Source organism: Bombina bombina, chromosome 5 (genome assembly GCF_027579735.1).
Source record: "Bombina bombina isolate aBomBom1 chromosome 5, aBomBom1.pri, whole genome shotgun sequence".
NCBI classification, from domain to species: Eukaryota; Metazoa; Chordata; class Amphibia; order Anura; family Bombinatoridae; genus Bombina; species Bombina bombina.
Window position 1 is genome coordinate 926389272 of NC_069503.1, and position 17674 is coordinate 926406945.

Consider the following 17674-nt stretch of genomic DNA (forward strand, 5'->3'; position numbering starts at 1 on the left):
AGCACTTTTCAATTTTCTTACTGTTAAGGAGCAGGGCTATTTTTACATTTCTGCTGTATTTGTGTTTATCTGTAATTTTCCTCTTACTCATTAACTGTACCCATACATATCATATACTATTTTTTGCCATTAAATGGACTTTCTAAAGATACCATTATTTTCATCATATCATAATTTACTATAAAAATTATTTATAAAACATGATGAAAAAACACACTTTTTCTAACTTTGACCCCCAAAATCTGTTACACATCTACAACCACCAAAAAACACTGATGCTAAATAGTTTCTAAATTTTGTCCTGAGTTTAGAAATACCCAATGTTTACATGTTCTTTGCTTTTTTTGCAAGTTATAGGGCAATAAATACAAGTATCACTTTGCTATTTCCAAACCATTTTTTTTTCTTCAAAATTAGCGATAGTTACATTGGGACACTGATATCTGTTAGAAATCCCTGAATATCCCTTGACCAAAGTAATACTAGGCCCATTTTGGTATCTATGCCCATTTTGGTATATTTCATGCCACCATTTCACTGCCAAATGCGATCAAATAAAAAAAATCGTTAACTTTTTCAAAAACTTTTCTCACTGAAATTATTTACAAACAGATTGTGTAATTATGGCATAAATGGTTGTAAATGCGTCTCTGGGATTCCCTTTGTTCAAAAATAGCAGAAATTGATGGTGTTACTTTTTGGTAATTAGAAGGCTGCTAAATGCTGCAGCGCACCACACTTGTATTATGCCCAGTAGTGAAGGGGCTAATTAGGTAGTTTGTAGGTAGCTTGTAGGGTTCATTTTAGCTTAAGTGTAGTGTAGTAGACAACCCAAAGTATTGATCTAGGCCCATTTTGGTATATTTCATGCCACTGCTTCACCGTCAAATTCGATCAAATAAAACAAATCGGTAACTTTTTCTCAATGAAATTATTTACAAACAGCTTTTGCAATTATGGCACAAATGGTTGTAAATGCTTCTCTGGGATCCTCTTTGTTCAGAAATAGCAGATATGGCTTTGGCATTGCTTTTTGGTAATTCGAAGGCCGCTAAATGCTGCTGAGCACCACACTTGTATTATGCCCAGCAGTGAAGGGGTTAATTAGGTAGCTTGTAAGGTTAATTTTAGCCTTAGTGTAGAGATCAGCCTCCCACCTTACACATCCCACCCCCTAATCCCTCCCTGACCCCCCTCAAATAACCCTCCCCACCTCACAATTGTCACCGCCATCTTAAGTAGTGGCACAAAGTCTGCCTTTACTAAAATAAAAGGCTTTATTTATATATATATACTGCAGTGTTGGATCCCCCTTAGCCCCCAACCTCCCTGATCCCCCCAAACAGCTCTATAACCCTCCCCCTCTACCTTTTTGCCACCATCTTGGGTACTTGCAGCTGTCTGCCAGTACCCAGTTTGCTAAATTTTAGTCTTTTTTTTAAATAAAAAAAAAGCCATTTTTTTCTGTAGTGTAGCTGCCCCCCTCAATACCCTACCCCTCCTAGATCCCTTTCCCAAAAGTTATTCCTCCCTCCCTCTCTCTCCTTCTTTCTTCCTCCTTCCCTCTCCCTCCTGCCTTTAAATCTGTGCAGCCCCCCCTCGGGCGCTCCAGACATATGCCGCACAGGAACAGAAATTGCTCCAGCTATGAGCCACCTACCCACCTCCCTCATATCCCTCCCACCCACTAACGATCAGCACCGTCGCTGGCCAATGCAGAGAGGGCTTCCAGCGCTTGAAACCACAGAAGACGTGCCTTGGTCCTTAACTACCACTTTTTTGTAGGACGTGCCTGGCATGTCCTTGGTTGTTAAGGGGTTAATATAACCGTGTTGGTTATGCAAAACTGGGAAACAGGTAATAAAGGGATTATCTATCTTTTTAAACAATACAAATTCTGGAGTACATTGCCCCTTTAAGTAGAAAGTGCATTATTGATGCAGCAGTATTATTTGCAATTAAAATATTTTTTTTATGCAATGAAAAGTGCCATTACATTCCAGTCTATATACATATATATTTGTGTGTTATTATGTGTATATATACACATATTAACACATAAATATATATGTATATAATCATATACATATATATTTATATTTCCTGCCATCGCTGCGCTACTTATTACCTTCGCTGCACTTAGGTTCTGATGCCGTCTCTGTGCTCTGGTATTACAAGTTCACAGCATTCTCATTGCTGAGTGGGAAGCATTGCGATCAGAAGAGCGTGCTTCTATAGGCTCCTATGGGAGCCTCATTCTGATGCCGACAGAGACGGCATCAGAACTTCAGTGCAGCGAAGGGGGTAGATAGCGCAGTAATGGCAGTAATTTTAAATGTTTATGATTATATACATATACTGTATATTTATGTGTTTATATGTGTATATACACATATTAACACATAAATATATATGTATATTAGCATATACATACTGTATATATTTACAAGGAACACACAGTTCCCATAGACCGCAATGTAAAGGCACTTTCAGTGCCATTTTTTTCTAATGCCCCACTCGCACCAACTTTATCCCCAAAATACTGCCTGGTGCTGTAATTTTGTTAAAAAATAAAGATGCTGCTATCTTTATTTTTTAATAAAATACAATTGACTGTATTTTGGTGGCTAATGGTTAATTTTATAAGCGCTAATTGCTACAGCGCACCTGCAAACGGGAAAATGTGCCTGTTAATGGGCACGCGATAATTTAGCGCTCCATTTATAATCTAGCCCTAACTGTTTTTGGTCATTAACTTATGCTGCTAGTCGCAATCATAAAATAATTAATGGGAGTTTTCATTTATCTGCTATTTTAGTTTTGTACAATAAACTGAGGAGAGCCCTATACATCAGGGATCCCTTTATTTTAAATCAGCAAAACTAGAGTTAAGAATGAACTACTTGTTATTTCATTATTGTAAAACAAAAGGGGAATGTTCATTACTTTGAGTCAAATGTGTTTCTAGCTGTAATGAGAATCATTCATCTTCTTCTTTATCTATTTTGTTAATGTTGTCAGTACAAATAAGTTTGAGAAATCATTTAACTGAATGTACTTTTGAAATCAGCTTATGTGCATAAAAATGTTCTGGTAAATGTTCTAGGAAGTGCACTGAACAAAATATAAGGGCCAGGTTAATAACTTAAATATTTCCCATAACAACATGATAAAATGGATGGTGTACAGAAGAATGTTGGTTTTATTTAAAGGAACAAGAAAGAATCATCCAGCCTGATAAACTTTGGAAATTGCTTAGTTAATATGACTACTAAACATTGAAAAATAAATGATTGAAAGTATGATAAATGCACATGCACAGTACATAGGGTTGGCAGTTTTTAATTGGACATTGCTTCAGCTTCCCCCAACTTTTCCTCTTATAATTTGTTTAGAATAGGGTTTTCTATACACTTATCATGGTCATTAATGAAACATGAACAAATGTAAAAAAACTTTCATATTTCTGTTGTCAAATTTACTCTATTCCCTTGGTATCTATTGTTGAAGAGAATACATAGGTAGGCTCAGGAGTTAGGATGTATCTTGAAAGCTATATCACTACAGTGTTTGCAACAATGCTTCTAACAGTTGTACATGGTTGCAGACAGCTATCATATATTTCTACATACATGTGCATGTTTCTGAGCCTATCTAGGTATGCTAGGTAGTGACAATGTGGAATATAGCAGTCTGACGTCTGCTTTTCCTTTTTTAACAGGAACTGAAAAGCCCACACTTTATAGAGTTAAATTACGGTAAAGAGGGACAAAATAGATATTGAAATTATATTGTAATACGTTTTTGGTACTAAACAGAATTAAACAATTTATTATAAAACCTCATAATGTTTAATGTCCCTTTAATTAACTTAGTAGATGCCATACAAAGCACACACACCCCCTAGGCACACACAGCATACTGTGCGCATACACTGTATACACACTACACACATACTACACACATAAACACTAGACACACACATACTATGTACACACTACATGCACATACTACACACACATATACACTAGACACACACAGCATACAGTACACATACACTGTACACACACTACACAACACACATATACACTAGACCCACACACACACACACACATACTATGTACACACTACACACACATATACACTAGACACACACAGCATACAGTACACATACACTGTACACACACTACATAACACACATATACACTAGACCCACACACACACACACATACTATGTACACACTACACGCACATACTACACACATGTATACACTAGACACACACACAGCATATAGTGCACATACACTATATACAATTCACATAATATAATCCTATATAATAAAAGGCCAGGTATGTTTGTCAGATTCAGTCATGCGCAGTAGAGACTGTGCGAGGACAAACATACCTGGACTTGAGCAGCAGAGAAAGTGTTTTTCGAAGCTGCCGTGGAGGGGGCATGGCCGGGCGGGAGCGTCATGAGGGGGGCGTGGCCGGGCATGCTTTGATGGGGACGTGACCGGGCATGTTGTTATGGGGGCGTGACCGGACGTGACGGGGCATGCCATGATGGGAGTGTAACTAAGCGGACGTGTTGTGACAGGGGCATGGCCGGCAGGCATGACGAATGGGCATGGCTGGGCGGGGGAGAAAGCAACAGAAGGGACTAGGGAGAAAGCAAAACAGAGGGGAGAAAGCAAAAGAGGGGAGAGAGCAAAAGAGAGGAGGGAGAGAGAAAGCAAAACAGAGGGGGGAAAGAGAGAAAGAGCGCAAAAGAGAGGGGGAAAGAGAGAGCACAAAAGAGAGGGGGAGAGAGAGATAGCAAAAGAGAGGGGGAGAGAGAGAGAGAAAAAGAGAGGGGGAGAGAGATAGAGAGAGAGCAAAAGAGAGGGGGAGAGAGAGAGAACAAAAGAGAGGGGGAGAGAGAGAGAACAAAAGAGAGGGGGAGAGAGAGAGCAAAAGAGAGGGGAGAGAGAGAGAGAGCAAAAGTGAGGAGGGAGAGAGAGAACAAAAGAGGGGGGAAAGAGAGAACAAAAGAGAGGGGGGAAAGAGAGAGAGAGCAAAAGAGAGGGGATGAGAGAGAGAGCAAAAGAGAGGGGAGGGGGAGAGAGAGCAAAAGAGAGGGGGATAGAGAGAGCAAAAGAGCAGGGGAGAGAGAGAGCAAAAGAGAGGGGGGGGGGGAGAGAGAGCAGAAGAGAGGGGGAGAGAGCAAAAGAGAGGGGGAGAGAGAGAGAGCAAAAGAGCGGAGTGAGAGAGCAAAAGAGAGGAGTGAGAGAAAGCAAAAGAGAGGAGTGAGAGAGAGCAAAAGAGAGGAGGGAGAGAGAGCAAAAGAGAAGGGGATAGAGAGAGCAAAAGAGAGAGGAGAGAGCAAAAGTAGGACGAGAGAACAAAAGAGAGGTGGGAGAGAGAGCAAAAGGGGGGGAGAGAGAGCAAAAGAGGGGAGAGAGAGCAAAAGAGAGGGGAGAGAGAGCAATATAGTGGGGAGAGAGAGAGCAAAAGAGAGGGGGAGAGGGAGCAAAATAGTGGGGGAGAGAGAGAGCAAAAGAGAGGGGGAGAGAGAGAGGAAAAGAGAGGGGGAGAGGGAGAGCAAAAGAGAGGGGGAGAGAGAGAGCAAAAGAGAGGAGTGAGAGAGCAAAAGAGAGGAGTGAGAGAGAGAGCAAAAGAGAAAGGTGAGAGAGAGAGAGCAAATGAGAGGAGGGAGAGAGAGCAAAAGTTAGAGGAGAGAGCAAAAGAGAGATTAGAGAGCAAAAGAGGGCAGAGAGAGAACAAAAGAGGGGGGAGAGAGAGCAAAATATTGGAGAGAGAGAGCAAAATAGTGGGGGAGAGAGAGTAAAATAGTGGGGAGAGAGAGCAAAAGAGAGGGGGAGAGAGAGAGCAAAAGAGAGGGGGAGAGAGAGAGCAAAAGAGAGGGGGAGAGAGAGAGCAAAAGAGAGGGGGAGAGAGAGAGCAAAAGAGAGTGGGAGAGAGAGAGCAAAAGAGAGAGGGAGAGAGAGAGCAAAAGAGAGGGGGAGAGAGAGAGGAAAAGAGAGGGGGAGAGGGAGAGCAAAAGAGAGGGGGAGAGAGAGAGCAAAAGAGAGGGGGAGAGAGAGAGCAAAAGAGAGGAGTGAGAGAGCAAAATAGAGGAGTGAGAGAGAGAGCAAAAGAGAGGAGTGAGAGAGAGAGCAAAAGAGAGAGGAGAGAGAGAGAGAGCAAAAGAGAGGAGGGAGAGAGAGCAAAAGAGAGAGGAGAGAGCAAACGAAGGGTGAGAGAGCAAAATAGGGGGGAGAGTAAAAGAGGGGGGAGGGAGAGCAAAATAGTGAAGAGAGAGAGCAAAAGAGTGGGGAGAGAGAGCAAAATAGTGGGGAGAGAGAGCAAAAGAGAGGAGAGAGAGAGCAAAAGAGAGGAGAGAGAGAGCAAAAGAGAGGGGGGAGAGAGAGCAAAAGAGAGAGGGAGAGAGAGAGCAACAGAGAGGGGGAGAGAGAGCAACAGAGAGGGGGAGAGAGCAAAAGAGAGGGGAAGAGAGAGAGAGCAAAAGAGAGGGGAAGAGAGAGAGCAAAAGAGAGGAGTGAGAGAGAGAGCAAAAGAGAGGAGTGAGAGAGAGAGCAAAAGAGAGAGGAGAGCGAGAGAGCAAAAGAGAGGGGGATAGAGAGAGGGGGAGAGAGAGCAAAAAAGAGGGGGAGAGAGAGCAAAAGAGAAGGGGAGAGAGAGAGCAAAAGAGAGGGGGAGAGAGAGAGCAAATGAGAGGAGTGAGAGAGAGAGCAAAAGAGAGGAGTGAGAGAGAGAGCAAAAGAGAGGAGTGAGAGAGAGAGCAAAAGAGAGGAGTGAGAGAGAGAGCAAAAGAGAGAGGAGAGCGAGAGAGCAAAAGAGAGGGGGATAGAGAGAGGGGGAGAGAGAGCAAAAAAGAGGGGGAGAGAGAGCAAAAGAGAAGGGGAGAGAGAGAGCAAAAGAGAGGGGGAGAGAGAGAGCAAAGGAGAGGAGTGAGAGAGAGAGCAAAAGAGAGGAGTGAGAGAGAGAGCAAAAGAGAGTGGAGAGAAAGAGAGCAAAATAGAGGAGGGAGAGAGAGCAAAAGAGAGAGGAGAGAGCAAAAGAGAGAGGAGAGAGCAAAAGAGGGTGAGAGAGCAAAAGAGGGGGGAGAGAGAGCAAAAGAGGGGGGAGAGAGAGCAAAAGAGGGGGAGAGAGAGCAAAATAGTGGAGAAAGCAAAATAATGGGGAGAGAGAGCAAAATAGTGGGAAGAGAGAGCAAAAGAGAGGAGAGAGCAAAAGAAAGGGGTAGAGAGAGAGAGAGAGAGAGAGAGAGAGAGCAAAAGAGAGGGGGAGAGAGAGCAAAATAGAGGGGGAGAGAGATCAAAAGAGAGGGGTAGAGAGAGAGAGAGCAAAAGAGAGTGGAAGAGAGAGCAAAAGAGAGGGGGAGAGAGAGAGCAAAAGAGAGGGGGAGAGAGAGAGCAAAATAGAGGAGTGAGAGAGCAAAAGAGAGGAATGAGAGAGAGAGCAAAAGAGAGGAGTGAGAGAGAGAGAGCAAAAGAGAGGAGTGAGAGAGAGAGAGAGAGAGCAAAAGAGAGAGAAGAGAGAGAGAGAGAGCAAAAGAGAGGAGGGAGAGAGAGAGCAAAAGAGAGAGGAGAGAGCAAACGAGAGGGGAGAGAGCAAAAGAGGGGTGAGAGAGAGCAAAAGAGGGGGGAGAGAGAGCAAAAGAGGGGGGAGAGAGAGCAAAAGAGGGGAGAGAGAGTAAAATAGTGGGGAGAGAGAGAGCAAAAGAGAGGGGGAGAGAGAACAAAAGAGAGGGGGAGAGAGAACAAAAGAGAGGGGGAAGATAGAACAAAAGAGAGGGGGAAGATAGAACAAAATAGAGGGGGGAGAGAGAACAAAATAGAGGGGGGAGAGAGAGCAAAAGAGAGGGAGAGAGGGAGCAAAAGAGAGGAAGAGAGAGCAAAAGAGAGGGCGAGAGAGCATAAAAGAGAGGGAGAGAGAGAGCAAAAGAGAGGGGGAAGATATAACAAAATAGAGGGGGGGAGAGAGAACAAATTAGAGGGAGGAGCGTGATCAAAAGAGAGGGAGAGAGTGATCAAAAGAGAGGGAGAGAGTGAGCAAAAGAGAGGGAGAGAGTGAGCAAAAGAGAGGGAGAGAGTGAGCAAAAGAGAGGAAGAGAGAGAGCAAAAGAGAGGGAGAGAGAGCATAAAAGAGGGAGGGGACAGAGAGCAAAAAAGAGGGGAGAGAGTGCAAAAAAGAGGGGAGAGAGCAAAAAAGAGAGGAGAGAGAGAAAAAGAGAGGGGGAGAGAAAGAGAGCAAAAGAGAGGGGGAGAGAGAGAAAGAGAGCAAAAGAGATGGTAGAGAGAGAGAGAGAGCAAAAGAGGGAGAGAGAGAGTGCAAAAGAGAGGGGGGAGAGAGCACCAAAAAAAAGGGGGGAGAGAGAGCAAGGGGTGGGACCGCAGTACTTAAAAAAATTGGCCCGTATTATAGTCATATAATATTAAAATATATCATTTGATAAGGGACTTAAATTTCTGAATTTCTACACTATTTAGCATAGATAGACAGACAGATATACATCAATGGATAGATAGATATATAGACAGACAAACCAATGTTTCATTAGATAGATAGCTAGAGCTTTCATTATTTAATATGTTTCATTGCTCAGCTTTGCTATATTTTTCCAGCACTTAAACATCATTATTTTTCCATTAGAATGATTGTTAATTTAATTGTCTTTCCCTTAGGGCATTTTATTTGGACAAGACGAATCTGCCTCCAAATACAACATCTAAAGCAGCGTTCATTGATAAGGTAAATTACACGTCATTTACATTACAAAGGAAACAACATATTTGATATGTATAAAAATGATTATATAAAATTTCAATAAATATGATAATATGATGTCAAATAAAGAAAGACAAATAAAAAAAAGATTATCTGCCTTAGATCTTTTTATACAAATGCATTTTATCCATCAACATCTTGAGTCTGAGACAAGATACTGGGCTCTGTTTCTAAAACCAGTGAAAGTCAGGTGAATCAACTTCCGTTAACCTACATAACTTACAGGAACCCATAAAAGCAAATGCCACAGGGAGAAAAATATCCTATATTATTTGCTTTGCAGAGAAAAACACTTAGCAATCCACTTGATGTAAGCAAAGTATGATTTTAAAGGTTTTTGTGATTTAATAAAAAAAAAAAAAACTAAAAAGGTGGACAAATTCTCATTCTAAATTTTGGAGTTTAAACCATTCTGATGATTGTATCCATTGGATGAAAGTAGCATACAAATAAATGACTTTCCATCTTTTGCTACCAGTGACACATATACAGGTGTGATTTGACTCCCATTGACTGCCAATATCACACGCACAATACTTTTAAACTCAGTTCTCAGTAAAGACAAAGAGCACAGATTTTACCCCAATGGTTCAGTGTAACACACACAGAGCAGTAATTTTATACTCTCCTTGTTCTCTCCCCTCCCACCCACCCAATCTTGCTCTCTCTCTCCACCCATCCTTTCTCTCACCCAGAGGCGTAACTAGAAACCTCAGGGCCCCGGTGCAAGAATCCATGAAGGGCCCCCGAACCCAAAAAAAATTATACTTTTTCATTCTAGTTCTAGATCATGAAGTTACATGTTCAAGTGGTTGCAGTTGACAGAGGGATTTGTATATGTATATCTATCTAAATCCTCCTGCATATCCACTTTTTTGTCCAGCTGCTTGCTTACTCTTTCGCTTCTGTCTGCTGCATCGCATGTCTCCCTGTGTGCCGCTTGACTTTTGCTTACTATTATATGCATTGGCTCACTAAATGACTTCATCGTCTTACTTTCTACAGCTCACTCTCTATAGCTCTAACAGAACTTACAACATTGTCAGTATATGCACATTGCTTGGAAAAATTATGTCAGCAACTTTGGGACTCTATATATCATCGTTATAGTGGCCACCCACTGTAGCTATGAATGTGGCATTCATTTACGATATTAGTAACTATTGTTGTTGCATTGCATTATACTGTGTACATATGTCTTATATTGCATATATGAGAATACTTGGTTAACACAGTTTACTAAAACTTTTGTCTGTGTCATTAACCCGTTGTTTTTTTCATATATTCCATATACATATTAGTATGGATTATTTGTATTTGCATATGCTATGTGTACTCATACTGTTGGTTCCTTCATCACAAGCGTAGCTCAGTCACTTGGACCGGTCCATTTTTAGTGCAGTACATGTATGCACTTTTTATATAAACCTTTTTAGGTACAGGTTGTTAATATATTTCTATCTGTTTAATTTTTTGCTGAATCGGCACCCGGCGAGGTGCGTGAATTAAAAACCTTCTTTCTAAACTGCATTTTGTGTTGCTCTGATTATTTTCATTAAAAGAGTGCTGAAACCCCAGTCTTTCAAGAGGTTATATCATAAACCTCTTTTCTTTCTTCTTCAATTTATATGATAATATTTTTATGGGTCTGCACCGGTTGTTTAGATTCCACTTATATAGACTTGCTAAAAATAAGTGGGAATAAAGTGCTTTGTTACTAGAGCACTTGTAGCAACACTAATAATAGCAAATTTTCCATTCACAATTTCTCTTTATATATATATATATATATATATATATATATATATATATATATATATATATATATATATATATATATATATATATATATATATATACATACATATATACACACACATACCATATCACACACACAATACAAAATACCATATCACACACACAATACAAAATACCATATCACACACACACAAACACAATACCATATCACAAACACAATACCATATCACACACACAATACCATATCACACACACACAAACACAATACCATATCACAAACACAATACCATATCACAAACACAATACCATATCACACACACAATACCATATCACACACACAATACTATATCACACACACAATACTATATCACACACACACATAATATTATATCACACACACAGACACATAATACCATATCACACACACAGACACACAATACTATATCACACACAATACCATCTCACACACACATCACACACAATACCATGTCTGTGTTCACAGACACACACCCAATACCAGGTCAGACACAATACCACACACATAAGTTTTGCTAATGTTCACCGAGTTTTGGCACATTGCACCATGTGACACCCAAAAACATATACATACAGGCAACTTTATGCTTTAAAATAAAAAAATAAAAATCTGTATGAGAAGCCTAACAAGCAAATACATTATACAAACACCAGGGTCTCAACCTTTTTTTCAAATGGGATGCTGGGGGTATGACTGTGATCTCACTTAATTGCACACAGAATATGGGACATAAGCTGCCAATGCTACAGAGTGAGCTGCAGCAGAGCTCACTTCAGCAAAGTGTGTGTGACACTTTTTAGCCCATGTGGTTATGACATTGTTGCTTTAAAGGTCTAACCTTTAGTAAAGTCCTGTCCTAGTGTCCTGCCTGTTTTCTTCAAATTTCTGAGCACTTAGCACTGCGAGTGTGCATTGCTCTTCCTGGACAGTTATCCCTGCCACTCTGACTCTTCCTGTGCAGTAGTGCTGGCTCCGCCTTTTCCTCTCCACTCCGGTCACTTCTTAACTCAAACGGTTAAGCCCTTAAATCAGCTATGAGAGCTGCAGTGCAGGGCCGCAGGGGGACGCAAATTTTTTGAAAAAAGTTAAAAAAAATAAAAAAAATTGTGCTGAAGCTGGGGTCCCCCTGATGTGGGATTTCCTGGGGGCTGCAGTGCAGGGCCGCAGGGGGACGCAAAATTTTTGAAAAAAGTAAAAAAAAATAAAAAAAATTGTGCAGAAGCTGGGGTCCCCCTGATGTGGGATTTCCTGGGGGCTGCAGTGCAGGGCCGCAGGGGGACGCAAAATTTTTGAAAAAAGTTAAAAAAAATAAAAAAAATTGTGCTGAAGCTGGGGTCCTCCTGATGTGGGACCTCCTGGGGGCCCGGTCACAATCGCGACTGCTGCATCACCGGTAGTTCCACCCCTGCTTTCTCCCTTACCCTTCTCCTTGCTTTCTCTCTCATCCCCTTTCCTTGCTCTCTCCCTCACCCCCTCTCTTTGTTCTCTATCTCGACCCTCTCCTTGTTCTCTCCCTCGCCCCCTCTCTTTGCTCTCTCCCTCACCCCCTCTCTTTGCTCTCTCCCTTGTCCCATCTCCTTGCTCTCTCCCTCACCCCCTCTCTTTGCTCTCTCCCTGGCCCCTCTCTTTGCTCTCTCCCTCACCCCCTCTCTTTGCTCTTTCTCTTGTCCCCTCTCCTTGTTCTCTCCCTCATCTCTCTCCTAGCTCTTTTCTTAACATTAGCCATGCTTTCTCCTGTGCCACCTCTCCTTGCTCTTTCCCTCACCCCCTCTCCTTGCTCCCTCCTTCCCTTACTATGTCTACTTGTTCTATCCCACACCCCCTCTCCTTGCTCTCTCCCAGAACCCATCTCTTTGCTTCTATCTCCCATACTTCTCTCTTTGATCTCTTCCATATAAAAAAATTAATACATAAACAGGGCAGATGAATAGACCAGTCCAGTCGCCAAATGCGACTTAAATTCCTTGCGGGTAAGTAAAATTTTTAACTTACCAGCCCGGACCGGCGACCTGACATTTACCTAATTGGGACATCAGTAAGAGTAAAAAGAAAAAAGAAAACAGTCAAACTGCCCTTCGCACACAGGGAAAGGATGGAAGAAAGGAGAGGTTCTGTCTAAAGCATACAAACAACCTCCCCTTTTCAGCATGGCTCTCAATCTTCTCCTTGTCAGCTGTTACTTCTCGACCCTAAGGTTGTCTGCGCGGTAAGGCAAACATCATGCTTCTGTGCTAGAGCGGTGAGTGTGTGTGGGAATTTAGTATGGATTAAATAGTACATCGTTCTGATGTGCTTAGGTCGCTGTGAGATCTAAGGGCTTTTAGGAGCAGGTGTATGGTACTGTCATGCTAGTACTAGGGATGGGCGAATGTGTATATATCCGAATTCGAATGTTAGAATGAATGTTATCATAGAAATTCGATTTACATAATAGAATGTTGATAAGGACGAATATTCTTAAAAATTCGATTTTCGAATGTTGTTTACAGTTTTCAAATGTGACATTCGAATTCAAATGTGACATTCGAATTTGAATGTTACATTCGAATGTCACATTCGAATTCGAGTATTACATTTATAAAACACAATTGTAGACTAGAAACACTATTTTGAATGTCACATTCGAATTCGAATATTACATTTATAAAACACATTATTAGACTAGAAATACTATTTCGAATTTGAATGTCACATTCTAATCGAATATCACATTCAAATCGAATATCACATTTAAAACACAGTATTAGACTAGAAATACTATTTCAAATTCGAATGTGACATTCGAATTCGAATATTACATTTATTAAACACAGTTGTAGACTAGAAATACTATTTCAAATTTGAATGTCACATTCGAATTTGAATGTCACATTCGAATATTACTTTTCGAAATTGAATGAATACATAGTTAAACATTCTATTATTCGAATTTATATTTTCGAATTTTATTGAAAAATTCGAAAACGAAAATTCGAAAATAGAATGTTAGAATGTTATATAAACATTTGAAATTTGATACGAACGAATGTATCAAAATTTGTTTTAAATTTCGAATTCTTAGAAACATTCTCCCATCCCTAGCTAGTACATGGAACAGTACTGTGAACTTGTTCACTTTGTGCACATAATTTATCCTCTAATATAGGCACAGTGAGTGATCTTACAAAATAAATTTAAAAAAAGTTTCTAAAGAGCAATTCTTGCAGTTTTTTGTGTCTGCATTAATGTGTTTGTGTGTGATTGTTTAGGTATATATGTACGATCGTATGCAAATGTTTAGGCACCCCTGACAATTTCCATGATTTTCATTCATAAATAATTGGGTGTTTGGATCAGCAATTTCATTTTAATCTATCAAATAACTGAAGGACACAATATTTCAGTAGTGGAATGAGGTTTATTGGATTAACAGAAAATGGGCAATATGCATCAAAACAAAATTAGACAGGTGCGTACATTTGGACACCCCAACACAAATATTGCATCAATATTTAGTAGAGCCTCCTTTAGCAGAAATAACAGCCTCTGGACGCTTCCTATAGCCTGTAATGAGTGTCTGGATTCTGGATGAAGGTATTTTGGACCATTCCTCCTTGCAAAACATCTCCAGTTCAGTTAGGTTTGATGGTTACCGAGCATGGACAGCCCGCTTCAAATCACCCCACAGATTTTTAATGATATTCAGGTCTGAGGACTGGAATGTCCATTCCAGAACATTGTACTTGTTCCTCTGCATAAATGCCAGAGTAGATTTTGAGCAGTGTTTTGGGTCGTTGATTCCTCAATATTATTCTCAAGTATCTGCTAATATTGAGTGGAATCCATGCGACCCTCAACTTTAACAAAAATCCCAGTACCGGCACTGGCCACATAGTCCCACAGCATGATGGAACATCCACAAAATTTAACTGTGCGTAGCAAGTGCTTGTCTTGGAACGCTGTGTTCTTTTGCCGCTATGCATAACGTCCCTAGTTATGGCCAATTAATTCAATCTTTGTTTCATCAAATAACAGAAAAAATTCCAACCTCCAACTAGATAAAAAAAAAAAACTTTATTCTTTCATGTAGGGTCCAAGAGAAAAAAGCATACGTTTCAGGCCTGCATTAGTCCCTTAGTCATGTATACTTAATTATACACAGGTTTGTGACTTGTATACCTCCACCTGTTACCTATTCACATGGGATTATCTTGTGCACAATAGTGACATTTTATGGATGTAAATCATACTGCATCCATTATACTTTATCAAATGATCCCATGGGAATAATTCAATTGTTTTTATTACATTAAAAACTCATACAAACCTATATATACAATTAAAAGAGGAGAACATAGCACTAGCAGCAAGTTCACTTAGAGCAAAACAGAAAAAGCCATTTAAATAATTTACATAGAATTAGAGATGCCCTTTTAAAACTGTAATTTAAAGAAATAGGTTCCAATTGAAATCTTTATTCAGACCTTTAGGGATGAGGGTCTCAAGCTTATAAATCCAGAACATATCTCTATGAGAGTTGTTTTGAGGCCACTCTTCAGAGGAGAGTTAAAGAGAACAACTTGCAATTGGCCACCTTAAATACCTTTTCTCATGATTGGATGCACCTGTCTATGAAGTTCAAGGCATAATGGGCTCACCAAACCAATTGTGTGTTCCAATTAATCAGTGCTAGGTAGTTACAGATATTCAAATCAACAAAATGACAAGGGTGTCCATATTTATGCACCTGTCTAATTTCGTTTTTGATGCATATTGCACATTTTCTGTTAATCCAATAAACCTCATTTCACTACTGAAATATTACTGTGTCCTTCAGTTATTTAATAGATAAAAATATATATGTGTATGTGTGCCTGTAATTGTGTGTGTATATATTATATACAGTATCTATGTATTTATATGTGTCACTTGGATGACAGATCTACTTCATTAACAATCTGTACATGTCCATAAACAATTATCAGTTTGTCAAATTATATACATTATACTTGTAATGTACAGTGTATGGTTAAATAATGGTGTGGGGTTTGTGGGCTGCTCTGACTTAAAATTATTGGGCCTGTTTTTCGTCTCAGTCTAGCCCTGTGCAGATGCACTTATTTTCAGGGATAGGCACAGACACACAGTGAAGGACACCAAGGTACATTTGAAATTAAAAACATTATTTTATAGTGCTTGGTGTTATTATACTGATGCAGATACCACTGATCCTATAACCAGCCCTCCTCTGGCTATACCCATGTGCCAGTGTCACTACTGTGTCATTATATAGTGCTGGGTGTTATTATACTGATGCAAATACCACTGATCCTATAACCATCCCTCCTCTGGCTATACCCATGTGCTAGTGTCACTACTGTGTCATTATATAGTGCTGAGTGTTATTATACTGATGCAGATACCACTGATCCTATAACCAGCCCTCCTCTGGCTATACCCATCTGCCAGCGTCACTACTGTGTCTTTGTATAGTGCTTGGTGTTATTACCACTGATCCTATAACCAGCCCTCCTCTGGCTATACCCATGAGCCAGTGTCACTACTGTGTCATTATATAGCGCTGGGTGTTATTATACTGATGCAGATACCACTGATTCTATAACCAGCCCTCCTCTGGCTATACCCATGTGCCAGTGTCACTACTGTGTCATTATATAGCACTGGGTGTTATTATACTGATGCAGATACCACTGATCCTATAACCAGCCCTTGTCTGGCTATACGCATGTGCCAGTGTCACTACTGTGTCTTTGTATAGAACTGAGTGTTATTATACAGATGCAGATACACATCCAATATTTCACTCAGGCTTTATTTATTCCATAAAATCTCACCCAATATCGCTAGCAGTCTCTTGACAAGCCACTAACTTTATTCACACTACATATTTTTTTTATTCCTATTATTAATTCAGAAAGAAAGATATACTAAGGTTATGGTGGACACTGCACGGGCTAGTCATGGACACCTGTGTCCGTGTACGGACACCTTGCCTATCCCTGCTTATTTTTTTGTGAGCACAATAGCAGCTATTTTTTTTATTTTTTTTGTTTTTTTTTGCTACTCAGTTTTGCATCAGATATTTACTTGCAATGCTTTGTGCGATTATATTAACACTATTTACTTTGATTTATTTATTTATTTTATAAGATCTATACACACTACATACTGTAACGCTTGGGCAAGTAAGGTTTGTCATTTACTCGCCCATTGGGCGAGTAGAGTTTTTGGGTACTCATAGGCCCTTCATAAAATAATAAATGAAAAGCATATACATCACAAAAACAGTTACTAATATGTGTTCATATATTGTGTTGACCATGTAGCCTATGTGTAAACATTGTACTTGACACTACTAAGAAAAAAAACAATTGTGTTATTTATTATTGTGGGTGTGTCACTTGCCACCAATAGAGCTATGAGGATGTTGCTTATTAACAATTGAGATATATGTATATAGTGTAGCTATGTAACAAAGTGTCCCATGTCCCTCTGTTTGCTCTGCCCCATACCCCTCTGTTTGCTCTCTCCCATCCCCCTCTGCTCACAAATAGGTCTTACTGGCAAATTCAGCAACAGAACACATGCCCATTTACTAAGATCTAGACACTCCTATTATAATGATTCTTGTGATTTGTCTCTTTGTTTTGTAAATTAAAGGGCCATTATATAAAGAAAAAAAAATATAATCTAAGAATTTAATTTTAAGACTATCGACCCTCGATTACTATGCGTTTAACCTCCACAAAGGGAGGACAGCTGGACAGCAGCTGAAGTATAACTTTTTACACAGAACTTATTCTGGTGAGTTGAGCAAATTGTGAGGTAAAATATCTTCCTTTTTTACATAGAGATTCTCAGGCTATATTTTCCTGTCAGCTTTTTACAGTTATGCTGCATCCCTTTCAAGTGATTTAGCATATGAGTATTATGTCCTTTTAAACTACAAAATTTAGAATAAGAATTTGTCCACCTGTTACTTATTTTTTTATTAAATCATAAAAACCTTTAAAATCATACATTTCAGATGAGTCCACTGCCCTAATCATATTTCTACTGCCTTGTGGGGGTTAAAGACACAGTAGC

At 39.9% G+C, this 17674-nt stretch overlaps 1 protein-coding gene across 1 annotated transcript in view; it reads left to right on the forward strand.

Moving 5' to 3' along the window:
* PREX2 (phosphatidylinositol-3,4,5-trisphosphate dependent Rac exchange factor 2) overlaps positions 1 to 17674 on the forward strand; it is a 689594-nt gene that overhangs the window by 532486 nt on the left and 139434 nt on the right. Inside the window, exon 36 of the mRNA XM_053715101.1 lies at positions 8691 to 8757. Within this exon, the coding sequence (XP_053571076.1) occupies positions 8691 to 8757 (67 nt within the window). The remainder of the gene's footprint in view (positions 1 to 8690; positions 8758 to 17674) is intronic.